Source organism: Melopsittacus undulatus, chromosome 4 (genome assembly GCF_012275295.1).
Source record: "Melopsittacus undulatus isolate bMelUnd1 chromosome 4, bMelUnd1.mat.Z, whole genome shotgun sequence".
NCBI lineage: Eukaryota > Metazoa > Chordata > Aves > Psittaciformes > Psittaculidae > Melopsittacus > Melopsittacus undulatus.
Window position 1 is genome coordinate 97,877,400 of NC_047530.1, and position 16,213 is coordinate 97,893,612.

Here is a 16,213-nt window from a genome sequence, read left to right on the forward strand (position 1 = left end):
ATGCTTTCCTGAAGATTCGATACCAAAACCACCATTAAATAACGATGAAATATTGCAACATCACTGCTTCAAGAAGGCTCCAAACCACTCCCATGCAGACTTGTGCACTGTGAAATGCAGAAACCATGCCTCATCGAGGGGAATTTTCTCCAAACCATGCAAGTTAATGTAGAATCAAAGCCCAGTGAAAAAAGTGGACTGAAATATGCATGACTCATTGCTGCAGAAGCTGTTACTGGCAATTTAGTTTCCCTCTCAAATGGCACTAAATATGCTCCTCAACATAGCAGAGTGTTACAAAGAATACCACTATAACATTTTAGATGGCAGTGGGGCAGACTTCCCCAATTCCCACAGTCACTAAATACACATGGAAATGTCTCAAAATCTACAGGTCTGCAAATGTCCAAGCCCTACTACTCTCTTAAAAAGGCAGTACAAGTTGAAGGGTTGTGCAGCTGATTCTTCTGATCCCAAGTATCATTGCACTGCATTAGCAGAAAAATTATTGTTTACCATTAGCAAGAACATCTTGAGATAAAAGAGGCTAATTTCCCTTCCCCTTTGCAATATATGCTTATTCTGAGTAATCAAAAATAATTCAAGTAGAAGGAAAGGAGTCCCAGTTTGAGTTTATAAATTGCTTTCCATATACTGCTAAGGTTCTCCAAAACCTGAGCTTAAAGGGATCTGAGATTTATTCAACAGCCAAAAGCCCCAAAATGAGGCCCATCCGATTTAGTCAAATTATACAAATCAGGATTAGAAGTGGGAGTCTAAACTCTGCCTCTTGTCTCCAGAGTCCACTTAGACTAATAAAAAAGTCATTTTCCCCCTCCCCCATGGAAAGCTCTGCTAAAAGCTTGCTTCAGCAAAGGAGGCCTGGCAGGACACCTTCCAGAGTCCATCAGCGCTACTGCTGGGTCAGCAAAAAGAGTTGCAGCAAAATGACGCAAGACACTTAAGCCTCCCCTGAGACAGAGAGGATTATTTCCACGGTACTCTCCTAGCCCTGAGAGCAAGAAGTCAAATTCAAAATAATCTTTGCATGCTTTTAGAGACAGATAATGAAAATGATAATAAAATAACCAATATGACTGAAAATTTCAGAAGGATTCTAGCGTATTCATTATGTCTGGGCTTGCAAAATGCTGCTGAATAAAATTCTGCTACAGTGTAGTCAGCAGTAGCATAATCCAGCAGCATAAAACTTGAACTAAATGTTCATGCTACCCTGAGCTCCAGTAAACACACTCTCTACACATATACTCCCAAGATCCTTTAGTCTTGTCCTGGGTTCAGCAGTAACAGTTATCTTTCTCCTTCTTAGTAGCTGGTGCAGTGCTGTGTTTTTGACTTTCAGCCTGAGAACAGTGCTGATAACACCAATGTTTTTAGTTGCTGCTCAGTAATGCTTACTCTGACCAAGGACTTTCTGAGTCTCATGCTCTGCCAGGGAGAAGGGGAAGCTGGGAGGAAGCAGACAGGACATCTGACCCAAACTAGCCAAAGGGGTATTCCATACCACAGCACATCGTGACTGGTATATAAACTGGTGGGGAGTTAGATGGAACTGCTAGATCACTGCTCTGGTCGGGCTGGGTATCGGTCAGTGGATGATGAGTGGTTGTATTATCTTCCCTTGTTATTTCCCTTATTATTATTATTGGTGGTAGCAGCAGTGGTTTACATTATACCCTAGTTACTGGACTGTTCTTGTCTCAACCCGTGGGAGTTACATTCTTTCCATTCTCTTCCCCATCCCTCTGGAGGCAGGGGAGTGAGCAAGTGGCTGCATGGTTCTGAGTTAAACCTGAGCTTTAACCACAAGTCTCTGCAGTTCATGCATCTCAGAGTACCCAATACGAACACAACATCCCTGCTGCCCAGTCTGTGATATTTATATCCACATGTCATTATAAATTGCTTGCAATGATCTTGAGAACTTTGCCTAGGTTTCTAGATGCCTACCTAATTGCTGCCTCACTCTCTACCCACAGGAGTGTGTCTGCAGGCACTGGTCACCCAAAGCATCTGAACAAACCTGTCTGGCAGAAAGCTGTCTCATGACAGAGAAAAGCTTGAACCTTACGGATTCAGAAACTAAAGGGGAAATACCCCATATTTCCTTTATTTGCTTTTTGAATGACAGCTTACTTGTACAACAATTTTCTGTAGTCAAAATGTCCAGAGTACTGTTAGCAAACCTGAAGTAAACAAATGCTGGCATCAATTATCACTATGGCAATGAACCCACCCCCTCTGTCCTCTGACTAGCATACAGAAAACTTAGATAGGAGGGAAATCACTGCATGAATAGCCAGACTGGAGACTGTGTGATGGAGACTGTTTGCCAAATATAATTAAGTGGTATATTTTTGACAGAATTGAAAGTCAATGGAAAAAGATGATGGTACCAAGCCAACTTAGACAAAATAATTATGTTGAGGTAATGAAAATGCCCCAGCACTGAGCTGCCCTGAATCTACACAAGATGGGTTTAAATACCAGAGATCTGAATTACATTGGAGAGGCATACAGTATGAAGCAGAATAAATGGAGGTAAAGCAAGAAGGAGATGCACGCGTACACAGATGGTGAGAAAAGGAGGAGTAGGGAGAGACAGAAAGTACCTGGAAAGCTGGGAGTGCGCCAGTCCCTGGGTTATACAGGCATCGCAGCGAGGGCATGCTGTCCGCCAGGCTGGAGCAGCCCAGCCACAGAGATCTGGGCATAGAGCACTGCAGAGAAAGGACAACTATGAGATGGGACTGTATGAGACAGGATGGCACAGATTACAGGAACTTTTAAAGGCTTAGCCAAATGGCATCAACACAACTGCACCTGCCCTTAAAGACTGAGACATCTTTTAAGAGAATACAAACTGTTGATGAGTCTTTTCCTCGAGAGAAGCTTTACAGGTGTCATGGTAGCAAGAAAGAGGCACTATGGATCAAGAAAGTAATTTTTTTTTATCAATTTTCTACACCAATGTGTGAGTTTTTCCATTAACAAAAAGTTTCTTTCCAATTAATCAGGCCTCTTCTCCATGCACAGCCATGCTCCAGGCACGACACAAAGCAAGCAATTTTGCAAGGGAAGCAGAACAGGAAATGGCAACTTTTAGTGTAATACTGTCAGGGAAAGAAAAAGTTTGGGGTTTGTGTGTAAACAGAATAAAAGGAAAAACCTGCAGTCCAACGTGAATGGGAAACTGGTGATACTTTATAGGAGTTTCATGTTTCTGCTTGCCTTGTTATTTGTTAAATAAAATACAGTTATTACAATAAATCAATTCGGTTCCTCCAAACACAAATAAAGGAGCCAGAAGCAGCCAATCAAGGAAAATACTAGCCATTTTGATAGTTAAAGCCATTACCCCTGAAATACAACGAGTTGCTTGTTCATTTTACACCACTACTATTAAATTTAGGGATGCATTATGATAGCAATTGCTTTCACCAGCCACAGTTTTTGATGCCATAAGCACTGCTGCATTTGTCTAATTACTGGCAAGGCAGAAAAAAAACACAAGGATATTTTAAATTGGCAAATAGCTGTGAAAACTGTGGGATGTGATAAATTAGATGCTAGAGATTTCTAACCCTCATATTATTCTTTTTGTAATTCCCCCCCCCCATTTTTTTTAAGGGAGGATAGAAAGAAATCTGAGCAGAATGAGCAGCTGGAATTGGGATGAAGTGACAGCTGCCTTTTGAGCCACTGTTTTTTGCTGCTCTTACGAGGGCTAGAAAACCTTGCACAATCTTGCACTAAATTAGTATGTAAGAGCAACATAACCCATCCTTGAATTACCAGAAAGGTGATCACTAACATCCATAATCTGGTATTGTGCAGACAACCACAGAGAGATTAACCCTGTCTATCACCACGTTCTTTGCTGTACTTTGTTACAATTCACACTGTTGTTCCAGAAAGAAAACTAAAAGATTGCTGGGGAACATAGCCTATACAAATGTGCTTATTAAAAGTTTATGATACCTTGGAGTAAATTCCTCACTTAAGTTTCACTGAAAAACAAAACAAAAAGAAAACCCACAAAAAACGCTCTTCACTTTATAAAGATACTGAATCTCAAAAGCTTGAGTATTTCACAGTATTACATCACATGAGCCTGTAGATAATGCCCCTTCTGAAGACAAAAATAAAATAGACCTATAGTATAACAAGCAGCAAAAATCTGAGCCATACTTCCTTGTCTGTCATCCTAATCTCCCAGAAAACAAACACTCCCACATACAAAAACCTTCCAAATCCCAGCAATCTTTTCTTTGCAATGTAATTTTTATCACTGCAGCAATTAAAAGCTGTTGTGACAGTCAGCCTTAAATGTATATAAATATATAAATATAAAAATATATATATGTGAAGTGGGCTTCTACAATTAAACACTTCCCCAACTGGATAAATTTACTTCAATCGGAGTTATTACTTTCTAAGAACATCACAATAACAAGGAAGATGGTACTTCTCATGGTGCAGAGCAAATTCACTAGGTAAGCATCAGCTGTTTACTATTACCCATCCTGGACATTTAACACAAAATAAATATGGGATAATCTTTTTTTCCCAACCAGACTTATCAATGCCTTGCCACAATCATTTATTCCTTCTTCTCAAGCTTTCTCATCCCTTGTGCTGGCTCAAGTTTTCATGCTGTGATAATGAACTCAAAGAACTGATTGTCATTAAGTTTGATTGACGAGATAAAACAAGTTAAATATTTGTACTGACCACAGAAAGACACAGAGGCAGAAGAATGAGGCCCACTCTGTCAGTGGGAAGACAAGTGTACGCTGCCTCAAAGTTTATGTGAGATTATGGCACAAATCAGAGTCACTACAAGCTGCAAGTAGGGTACTCCATTGTGCTAGGGCATTTACAAGTTAATGCAATGTCTTCCTCCAAAATTACCATGATAACAAAGGGAAACATAGGAAATCTATTCTGCAGAACTCTACCTACAGAGGATATCATTACTCACCCAAGCACTCCCACTGCTTAGAATTATTCCAGAATTAGGAAGTACGCAGTAAAAAATTGCCAACACCTTAGATGACTTCTGAATCTCCCCCAGTATATAATAAATTTGTATTACTGATACAGTTCTGTTACCTATCTTGAAAAATAAGTGTAAAGCTGCACACAGTGTAGGAGAAAATGTCATTCCTGTACTTGCCTTTTACCTATTGAAGGAAGCAGAGACGCTAAATTACTGCTGGTGACTGAAAGAGGCTTATTCACAAGCATGAACAAAAGGCCCCAGGTGCTTCAATAGAAACAGCTTGTGTGTAAATCAGATGAGTGACCCAACAGAACAACTTCATTTACAGCCTGATCTCTGAAAAATCTCAACAGCCTCTATCCCCATGCACTGAGCAAGCCTCGTGTCAAACACTCACTTTTGTCCTGTCAGCTCCACAAACAAGGGACTGGCCTCAATGTTCCTACTTGAAAGCTGACTGACAAAATCCTCCCCTGAACTCAAGTCAATCTACATTGATTCTTCAAAACAAAGATACAGAGGCATAGCATTTGGACTACAGCCAAGTGGGAATGCTGATACTGCTTGCTAAGTACTGGGCCAGGATGCAGCAGTCTCTCTACCTTCCTGGCTCCCCGTTGCATTAATACCTCAGACGTCTGCACAACTTTCGGACCCAGAGACAAGAGCTTTTCCCTTATAAAAGCTAAGCACCCTCAACACACACTGAATGGCATAAGATAGGGAATTATTTGGCAGAAAAAGCACCATTTCTTTACCCAACTGATTTTTAAGTCCCATTCCCTGATCTCCAAAATTTATTTTCCCATTAAAGAAATAGAGGGAACGTAGTTTCAAACAAGACCAGCATCATTCTCCTGAGAGAGGCCAGTACCAGCTGCTCCACTGGTGATTAAAATGGTCTTGCCTTACTTTGAATTAAAATAGGCTAGAAGCATTCACTGCCTGAGCTGAGGGGGCAGTAACCATGAGCTGAAGGGAAGCTGTATTTTAACCTATTCAATTATTCTTGTAACTGTCTTGCAAGAACATTTTGACTACATCAGATGTTCTGCCTCTAATAGCCTACCCTCTCTTCCAATTATCTGATGTCCTAAAGAAAAATCTCAATACACACACAATGGCTAAATTTTTGCCAATGCTAAAAATTGGTTATTTATTTTATTTGCTATTGCATTACAAGATTACACATTACCATTTCAGACTGGGTTGGGGTTTTTTTATTTCTATCAAATTTGTTCTCTTCTAGTCCTTCACCAAATACAATATACTAGGGGTAACTAACACAGTTTTAGTAAATTGTGTTACAGGTCAGAAATGTGTCACCTTGTCCTGTAAAACTAAGTGGCTCTACACAGAGAAAAAAACAAAAGTCCTTAGACTACTACAATTTGCGACTATAGTGCACAGGTGTCAAAATACAAACTCACCTTAAAACAAGAACAACAAAGGAAAAATCAAATAGTTTCAGGATATTTTCTTTATAAATGCTTTTGACAAATTAGACAGTAGTATGGAACAACTGTCTTTAACTGTGGTGCATTTTAACATAATGAAGTGTAATAACCTGTTATCCCTGTGTGAACCCTACACTCAACTGTACAATAACATGTATGCCTAAAACACCTTTGATTTACAGGCAACCTAACATATTTTTGCACATCTTCACAAGCTAGTGGCAAAGCCAAAAAGGAAACCCATTTTTCTTAAAAGGGCTGTTTTTTGGCCAACTGTACATAACACTAATTTGGGCTTCTAACCACATCTATTTCAATCCTTTTCTACTTCAGAATTATTTCCCCTCCAGTATAGTGCCCAGTGCTTTATGCAGTTGAACTTTAAAAGTAAACCAATAATTTCTGCTACTCCTGGGAGATGGGAATTAAGATCCTGTTCACACAACATCTTCCTTAAGGAGCATAAATAGAATATGACACACATTGACAAGAGCTGAAGAGTTTAACAACTGAGAAAAATGAGGCTTTTTCTGGTCCAGCTGATCAGAAGCCAGGGAACTGGATAAGGTTGTAGGAATTAAAACAAAAACAAATAGTAACTGTTACAAAAAACAGGATAATAGGGAAAAAGAAGTGCTACAAATTCTACTACCCAAACTGAAGCAGATAAAACATAAGGGATGCTATGAAGAGTACTAAAACTATATACACCAGATCTGAGCTTGGTAAGAAGAGACAGGTCTTTTCCCACCTCTTTTTTTCATCACTTCAGAAAGCGAATGTGGGATTGCTGGCAAGTAGAATTCTCCCTGAAAGTCTCCTTCTCAGCACAATTTCCTGCATGCTCTCTAAAACCTAATTCTCAGGAAATGTGCCTCGGGAATTTTGATCCTTTACTATATCTTAAACACAAGCTCAGATGTTACTAGGATTCCTAATATTCACATTTATTTTTATATTATAACACAACAAATGGAAGAACAAACCTCAACACTTTTTAATCCCACTCTGTTCCTCTTACACTTTTATTTGGCCAGGTACTTAACTAAGCCAATGCCAAAATGTAACACACATCACTTTCACCTTGTTTCCAGTCTGCACTACTCCTGTCTCCACAGAATGCAGTACCTTGTATGAAACCTTGTATCAGATAAGGCAGCTGCTATTTACATTACAAATGTTGGTCTTGTGAAATTTAGTAACAATTTTAGAATTTACTTGGCTAGTAAGTGATGTCGGTTCCTTTCTTTGGTCCAATTTTCATCCTTTCAACCTCTCACATACGTATAAAAATGAAAAGGCATCTCTTATTTTTCATATCTACTGTTCAGAGAGCTGCTCTCTTTAGGTTTATATATATCTGATATAGTTATATATATATATATATATGATATAGGTATATAAAAAGAAAATAAATTCCCAGTGCATCTTTTGTACTTTCACAATCAAAAAACCTGACACGCATTTTTTAGCTTAGGTTACACTTGATTATATAGGCTTCTTATCTGAGAAAAAGGTGCATATGATACAACTTTAAAAAACCCTGCAAAAATTGAATGGTAATTTCTTTAGTAGGTTTTCGTGGGGCTTTGGCGTTTTTCCCTTTTCTTTCCCCTGCTACCCCAACAGTGGATACAAGGCATACTACATACATAATTACATGAGAGGGCCACCCACCTTTCAGAGGAGCCATTTCAGTGAATTGTGTAAATAATATGCCTTTAAAGCCCCTAACATATGAATACAGATTTACCAGTTATGGAGCAGTTATATACCTGGGAGACAAGAATACCCATTTAAAAAAAAAGAATCCTGCCTAATTATGAACTTACCAAAGAGGCTCAGACGGCTCAGAGCAAATTAATACTTTTATAATTTTCTCCAAAAGTTTTTTTGTCTGCTTTCATTTGAAAAATGTTAAAAGAAAAATGTTAAACGCTGTAAGTTAAGCCAAGAACAATGGCCCAAACCCATACAGTTAAAATTTGTACCTCCTTCAATCCCAGGCCACACAGTTGCTGTCATAATCAGTGCTTTTCACAATTCCTCAGCTTCTATTACGTTCAGACATTTTGGTCATCTTTCCATAAGCATGTATGGGGATGATTACAAGTGGTGTATGCTCCTGTTTTGCTATATTAGAAGTAATTGAGCTATGCTATTAAAGACCCTTCCAGTATTTTCACAAACTGCAAATCAAGGAACCCAGTATCTCACTTAGGGAAAGGTGAGAACATGATCCTGGGGCAACCATAGCATCTGTCCTTAAAACAATTACATCTCACAAATCAGAGGCTGAGCCATGCTGACAGGGTTCAATTGTAACACTCTTCCCAGATTCCATAGGAGTTTCTGGACTTCTCACCACAGTACAGATCACTGACCTCAGTGCAGTGGTTTTCGCCTTCATCCTATGGCTCAGGGGATTACTACATTCTGCAAGCTTTGCTGTGCGCATACAGCTCAAACTGCTGTAAATGATTCCTTTTCCTTCAGCCTCCCACTCCTCATGTAATTGCTCAGTAAATTTTCCTTAACATACATATTTGCAAACTCTTCTCTAATCTTCTAGTAACTCCCTAGCTTACAGTAACTTTTTACAAGAGATTCCAGTTCACTAACTACTCTGAAATGTCAAAGAAAAGGGACATAGAAAAGGGTTTACATATTCAGATTATTCAAACAATTTCTTACCCGAGTGGGATCTGGGAGTATTAAATCACAGCTTTTAGGTAAATGTTTGTGAAGAAATGTTTTCCCCGAAGAGTGGTTAGTGGAGTTCAACCTCCCAGATTCCAAATCAACAGAAATTACATTCCCCAGTAGGGACCAACTTCCCATCTAAAAGGTGTACAAGATACCCAAATGCCAAGTGCTTGAGGGAACTTGTGTAGATCATATCTGAAGTAGACAATAGTAATGTTTTCATAATTACAGCTCTTTAATCCATGAAGCTGATAAAATCTAAACCAGTGCAGCTGTGGAGCTTTAAGATTCAGATGCCACTCCCTTCTTTAGGAAGGATAACATGCAGAGACTTATGTGTGCTGCTCTAAGGAACACCAAAGACAACATTGTTAAAAGTAAGCCCTACCCAAACTTACTAAAAACAATCTTACCAAGGTCTAAACCATGAAACTATCTGCAGGCTAGATAGAGATGTTACAAGACCAAGAGCATTAGAATCTTTAACAAACAAGAAGACACAGTTGTCATTAAGATCCAGTATGTCCAAAGCTTGGTTTTGTAGGAATTCTGAACAATATTATGCCATAAGAGATAAACCTAATTATTTGACACAGGCATTCTGCATGAGTTAACACAGCATCTCAGTTCTGTATCTGCACAGTAAGGACAACAGAACTACCCTGCCTGAGAGAGGTCTCAGAGGCTGTGTTCTCAATTATGAGAGAATGGTGAATCTACACGTTTACAACAAAAAGCAGAAAGAGCAATATACCCGCTGCCTAACCATTACTGAACCTAGACAACTATGAGGCTTCAAAAATACACCTAATCCTACTCTAAGAAATGGTTTTAAACCTCTTCAGTTGGGACATTTCTACAACTCTGGTCTCAATTTTCATCAAACAAACTGTGGATAACAAACCTATGTTGGTCAAGAGATGAAATGGAGGTTTCATTAGCTTTTCCCCTCATCTCTAGTTTTATTTAATTCCATACAATCTCTCAGGATTATTGTTATGAGCTGTACCTACCACACAAAAGTGTTTCAAGGATAACTGATATCTCTGCATAGCACTTTCTGTTCTCAAAGTACTATGTGAGTGCCAAGTATTAATAATAAACTGCAGAAAGCAAGCTTATACCTACTTTTCATCGAAGAAATTAGTACTGAATTTTAAAAAGCATATGGATCTACTGGAAATAGAATATATATGGCTTAGAATTAAGGAGGAGATGCTAAAGGACAAAATTACAAAACCAAAGTATTTTCAGAATCATTGCATTTTTCTCCTAGGGGAGTGCAATTCTAGTTGAAGAATCCTGTTTTTACCACAGTCCTGGTTTTACACTCTCTTTTCCAGCTGACTTGAATGAAGTGCAGACTATTAATATCTAAAGTGCCTTGTTTTGATTATATTAGCCTTTGCTGGTACCAATCTAGTTAAGGTAGCATCAAGAATTTCCAGCATAAAACACACTTACAGGTTTATAACTTGGCTTTAAAGTTTCTACTCCAAAAGCCAGTGGGAGGCAGAGAGGCTCAGATGAGTGAATTGTATTACATACCCTATGTGATGTGTACTTGCTCACAACAGTATGTGAAGGGGAAGAATTAGTTTTAACTCTGAATTACCATGTTTCACAAGCCACCTAAAATGATACTAATAATTTCCCTATTTATGTAACCAAATTAATGTTTTGTAAGTGTTTCAGCTGATTAGGTTCTTCTGCCCAATTTCAGTTTGGCTTAAATCATAGGTGTCAATACAATATAGGAATTGGAATGTCCTGTCTATTAAGCATATTTATACACAAACGCTGTCCCCCTCCCACTCCTCAGAAGTCAGTTGCAGCTTGTCTTCAAAGGGTCAGCATCTAGGTAATGGGATGCTACAGCCTGCTAGCAGCACAATGCTGCCATTCAAAGAAAGGCCTAAATGAAGATCGAGGCTTAATAAATGAACTGTAGGTGTTCGCCTTTTTGTAAAAGATAAACTCACAGGAAACTGCTGGATTAAAGAGAGCTTTGCAGGTTACTTCAAATGCCGTTCTTAGAGCAACATGTATTTCTGGCCACTGGCATTCTATTTCCTCTAGCCCACATAGGAACACAACACACTGCAGCACAGCAACATTAAATATCAAAAAACTGGTAATGGCATCAGTGTGAGCGACCCATACTCAGGTAGTACTCAATGATTATCTCCAGTTTAAGTAGGCTGAAAATATTCAAATCCAACCAGCACTGTTTTTAGCTGAAATTGGCAGGTTTATGGATATTTATAGTATGTGTCCAGTCTTGCAGAACTCCATCTTCCTCCATCTCATCTGTAATACAAACTGCTTTTAGCTCGCATTAATACAATGTGTTACTGGGATACCTCTCACACCCTGTATGTCAGGCAGCAGCAGATCAATACTCAGCTATGCTGAGGAAAAAAAATCATTATGTTAGGGTCCTGTTTAAAAACACAGATACCAGGAGGATAAACCTGATGCACAGACAGCATTCCATCAGGATGAATGTGTAGATTACTGCCTTTAAATACATCAAAAGTGTCTTTGTTTCCAACATGCAGTTTTAAAGAATCCTACAGGTAGGACCTTTGGTATATATCCCACAGCAAATCAAACATCTCACATAAAAAAAAAAAACCCATAACTTCCCTGCTTCTCAGGAGAGCCCTCTTGATCAAAAGTTTCCACCCTTTGCATCAATCCCCTTACTCATCTACTTCCCGTGGTGAAATCACAGTACTGAAATTGGATTAGCAAAGCTATTTCCATGACAGCACTTGCTGATGACACAAGCTCAGGTTTATAACTTTTCCTTGGATCAAGGAGTAAGAAGATTTAAGCTAAAGACTTCAGAACCAAAACTAAAAATTAAAAGTAAAGCAGCCACAAGGAAAAAAATGAGTACGAGTTCTGTTATTTGAGGTTGCCTGATGTGAAAGTCTCCTTGGAAAATTCATTGACTGAGCATTTTTGTGTTGGTTTGGTGTGTGCCCCCCACCCCCCCAAGTATTTTTCAGAGTTAAAAAAAATCATACATCCCACCTGCATCAGAGCATTGGTAATAACAGAACAGCCACATAATGCTCTTCCTATTGTTCTCCCAACCTACCACATAAGAAATAGAAACTGATGCCATGCCCCACAGGTCAACAAACCTGAGCTCTGTGAGAAGATAACTGCAGAGTTGAGATCCCTTTGAGACATCTTGCCTCCAGCTCAACAAAGTTTAAATCAAGAAAACATCTGTTTCAATGTCCCAGCTGACCCTCACTAGTGTGGACTTGGAGAGAAATGGTCTCTCAGAGAGAAACTCCAAAGCATGCTTCACCTTTGCAACACATCACTCATCCAAAGAAATTGTTTGTAGACATAACACAGAACCCAATACCTATCATCCAATAGGTATTCACTCTCTTCCCAGTTCCACCCAAGTTAATGTAAGTTGGTAACAGTAAGCAACTTGCACGAACAAGTTACTACTTATATAAGATAGTGAGACAATCAAAGGCATCCTGTTAGCACCTGCAATGAAACTCTCATGTTTTACGGAGTTTTGCTGCTGCAGTTTTTCATTCTCTCCCAACCAACTGAAGCAAGTTGGCTCTTTGTTTCTGTTGGACTCTTGGTACCACAGATGCCTTCACCACCATGTTTCGTCATTTCACAACTCCAGTTGCCAGGACAACAGGATGCAGCTTATCTGTGCTGTTTTCATACTTCCAGGTTTTGTTGCCATAACAACACAATCATTCTGGCTTTCTACAAAAACAGTAACTTTATGTCACATATTCTCAAGGCCTCAGGATTCATCATACATGTATCTTCACAACAGAAGAGATTTGTACAAGCAATTTGTAAATTAAGCTATTTTTTCTGAAGGGGGATTTTTCACTCACAAAAGTGAAAAGCTGACAGCAATTGCTGGAGGCAGACTGCTGAGACATCTAAAGCCTGGCCTTTAATAATAGCCAGAGTAATATAGCACTAGGCCAATTCTGAGTGGGGACTCCCCACAGTGTCAGACTATGTCAAACTGCACAATTGTTATGTGACGTGAGTGAGTGTCCATACTTGTTTCACCCAGGCAGATCTGAATTAGACGCTAGATGCAATTCTCTTGAGTTTTAACCCAGTGGCCTCCCCATTATTACCAGCACCACCACCACCATGCAGCTTTGTGTACGAAAGCCCGTTTTAATTCTGTAATTCGAGCTGTTGTTGCAGATTTGTTTTCAGACTCTGACCCTTTCCATTTTCAGGTGACTGCATTTTGAACTTTTATTTACAGGTAGTGCACATTCATATGACTGGTGAGAAAATGTTATACAAACACAGCATGCATAAACACAGAACAGTGATGGCTATGAGTGGTATCAGCTAGCATGGCACCATAACTTCATTACACCCTCATTTATGTACTTCACTAATGAGACAAGCACAGGTGTCCAACACGGTCCCTCACATGAGATGAATAACAATAATACAGTCCAACCTGCTTTAGCCATGCTTGGTATCCAGAAGATATAAGTTGGAATCCATCTTTTGGCATGTGTATTCGGGGCTAGGAGAGAATAGACATAAAGAGAGAGCTCCTTTTACACTGGGACCTAACTAACCTAAATCTAAATTCTGGAGCATTTTAAACAATGCAGATTTTTAAGCCATGTATGAAGGTTTCGTCCCCAGATTACTTCTTGTTTTCTCCTTTGATATCAGCTGCTTTAATAACATTTTTTTTAATAAAGCCACCACCATTTTTACGACTTCCACCATTTTACATTTAAACTCTGTATATACAAGAATTTTTAAGATTTCCACACAAATGCACTTGGATAAGCACAGCCTCTGTGGTGGGTGCAGTAGCAAAGACTAATGGTCATTAATGCTTTTGCCACTACATAAAGCTAAATGGTGTCAAAACAGCAGTAGACAAGCTATGAGAGTGTTTTCACAGTCACCATCCTCAACACAGCAGACCAGACATTGGACAACATGAAAAGATAAAGGAAAATCCCTGCAGAGGTGCAGCCTTAATACTGGGGTAACAGGAAGCTACACTCACACACAGCCATAAATTATGTCTCAAACTGATAGACAAATATAATTTCCTCCCCATTTACTGTTTTCATGCTTTATCGGGTTGAAGAAAAGGCAAGACATCCAAATGCTCTGGAAGCACATAACATACACAGCATTACTTACAGCTAGAAAAAAGCATGGAACAAAAAAAATGAAACACTGCCATTCACAAATGACATTCATTTGCAGTTCAATGATATTCTCACAGTCAACCGGATTCAACTGTTCCCAAAAAAACCTGTAGATGCTTAGAAACATCACATCTAAGCCACAGGACCAACCAGGACATCCACAGACACCAAGTCCAGAGATCTTTTTTTACTCCTGGAAACTATTTCACAATCCCTTTCTTAATTTACTGCACTTCGCCTCCAAACAGATGTGTGCCCCTACCACTCCTCATTTTCAGAATGGCTCTACTCAAGGTGAGTTTATCCCATTTGTTCCTGGGTCAGCACAATGTTTAGTGTATATAGACTCTGTCTGCCTTGGATTTGTAACACTAAACACCACATTTGGTTGGAGAGGAAAAATGTATCACCACTGAATGACTAACCCTTACAGCTATGGTGGGGAGGTAGTCCAGCCTTAGAATTTGAAAAGAAAGGAGTAGAACAGACTAAAATTTTGCCTCTAAAGAGAATTACAAATACAGGATTTTACAATATATTCTAAACATCAGTTATTTTTGCTTCCCTCCAGTTTGAATTTAAATCCTCCTAAATCTTTCCAAGCAGTACTTAAGGTTGTGCCCTAGTGTCCTAGCCAGTAATCTCAGTTAAACGTGAATTTTAATAACCACCATTGTGCTGATAAATTAAAGTCAAGTATATCTGGTTACTGCATTCACCTGCTGAGTTTGGACTTGCAATGCTTAACACATTAACAAACTATGTTTTAGGGGACTTCTCACACAGCTAGAAGCATCATGCTCCAAGACCTAATCCTTACTTCAGCACTAACTTCATGGATGGTTAGTCTCTCTACTACTGTAAAATGAGGACAACACTCATTTAACCCACCTCACAGGTTTGCTGAGAGGAACTGCTGACATTTCTATGTGCTCTGAAAATGGAAGAAACTATATGAAGTGCTACATATCTGGCAAGAACACTACAGAACCCCACATTTTACTCCTGGTTCAAGTGCTTCAGTTGCTTTTCCAAAGTAGCACAGCACAGTACAGTATACCTATCAAAGAGGGGGAGGACAGGAATAAAAAAAGCCTTCATAAACAAGCAGAAAGAATGACCTTTTGAAATCGCAGTGTCAGGAGTAAAGAGACCTGAATACCAGTCTTGTATCTGCCCAGGCTCATACAATAAATTGTGAAAAATTACCTCATTACTTTCTGTTTGTGGCACCTAACCTACAAATTAAAGGATAACAGTCAAGCTTTCCCTCAGAACCCACAGGCTGCTTAACATTTGTAAAGCCCATCAGTCCAGAGTAGTTGGAGTAATTGATTTAAGTCACTGATTTAAACCATTTACTTTAGAGACCCTGGTCCTGAAAATACATAAGTGTATTAACAGATCTATTATCATCAACAGGATTACACTCATGAAGGAGTGTCTCCAATATCAAAGTTAACACTGTATTTCTATTTAGACAACTCTTACCTATGCAAGTACTTTGTGAATTCAACATAAAGTTGCCTGAGTATGAGCAATAAAAGCAATCAGGACTTTCAGCAGATCAGCAGCTACTGTAAACTCCGTTTATTTCTCAGTGCTGACAAATTAAATACACAAATAGAAGCTAAGACTCATCACATCCCTCAACATCATATTTGCAAAATTCTCTCAGTGTCTCCTATACCTTTGATAAATCTACCCTCACTTACGAAAATAAGCTATACAGAAGTAAATTTTGCTATCATGTGGTACGTCACTATCCACATATTGTTACTTACACTGTTAAAGTGGGATATTTGCACAAGTGA

General features: G+C 39.0%; 1 protein-coding gene across 6 annotated transcripts in view; it reads right to left on the reverse strand.

The window, feature by feature from the left end:
* The window catches only part of BTRC (beta-transducin repeat containing E3 ubiquitin protein ligase), a 116,728-nt gene that overhangs the window by 84,624 nt on the left and 15,891 nt on the right, over positions 1-16,213 (reverse strand). For 3 of the 6 annotated variants that reach the window (XM_013130420.3, XM_031053784.2, XM_031053783.2), the window contains exon 2: positions 2,634-2,741. The exons of 2 other annotated variants lie outside the window; for them this stretch is intronic. In XM_013130420.3, the coding sequence (XP_012985874.1) occupies positions 2,634-2,741 (108 nt within the window). Of the gene's footprint in view, positions 1-2,633; positions 2,742-13,681; positions 13,751-16,213 lie in introns of all 6 variants that reach the window. One more of the 6 variants, XM_031053788.2, reaches the window with a different exon arrangement.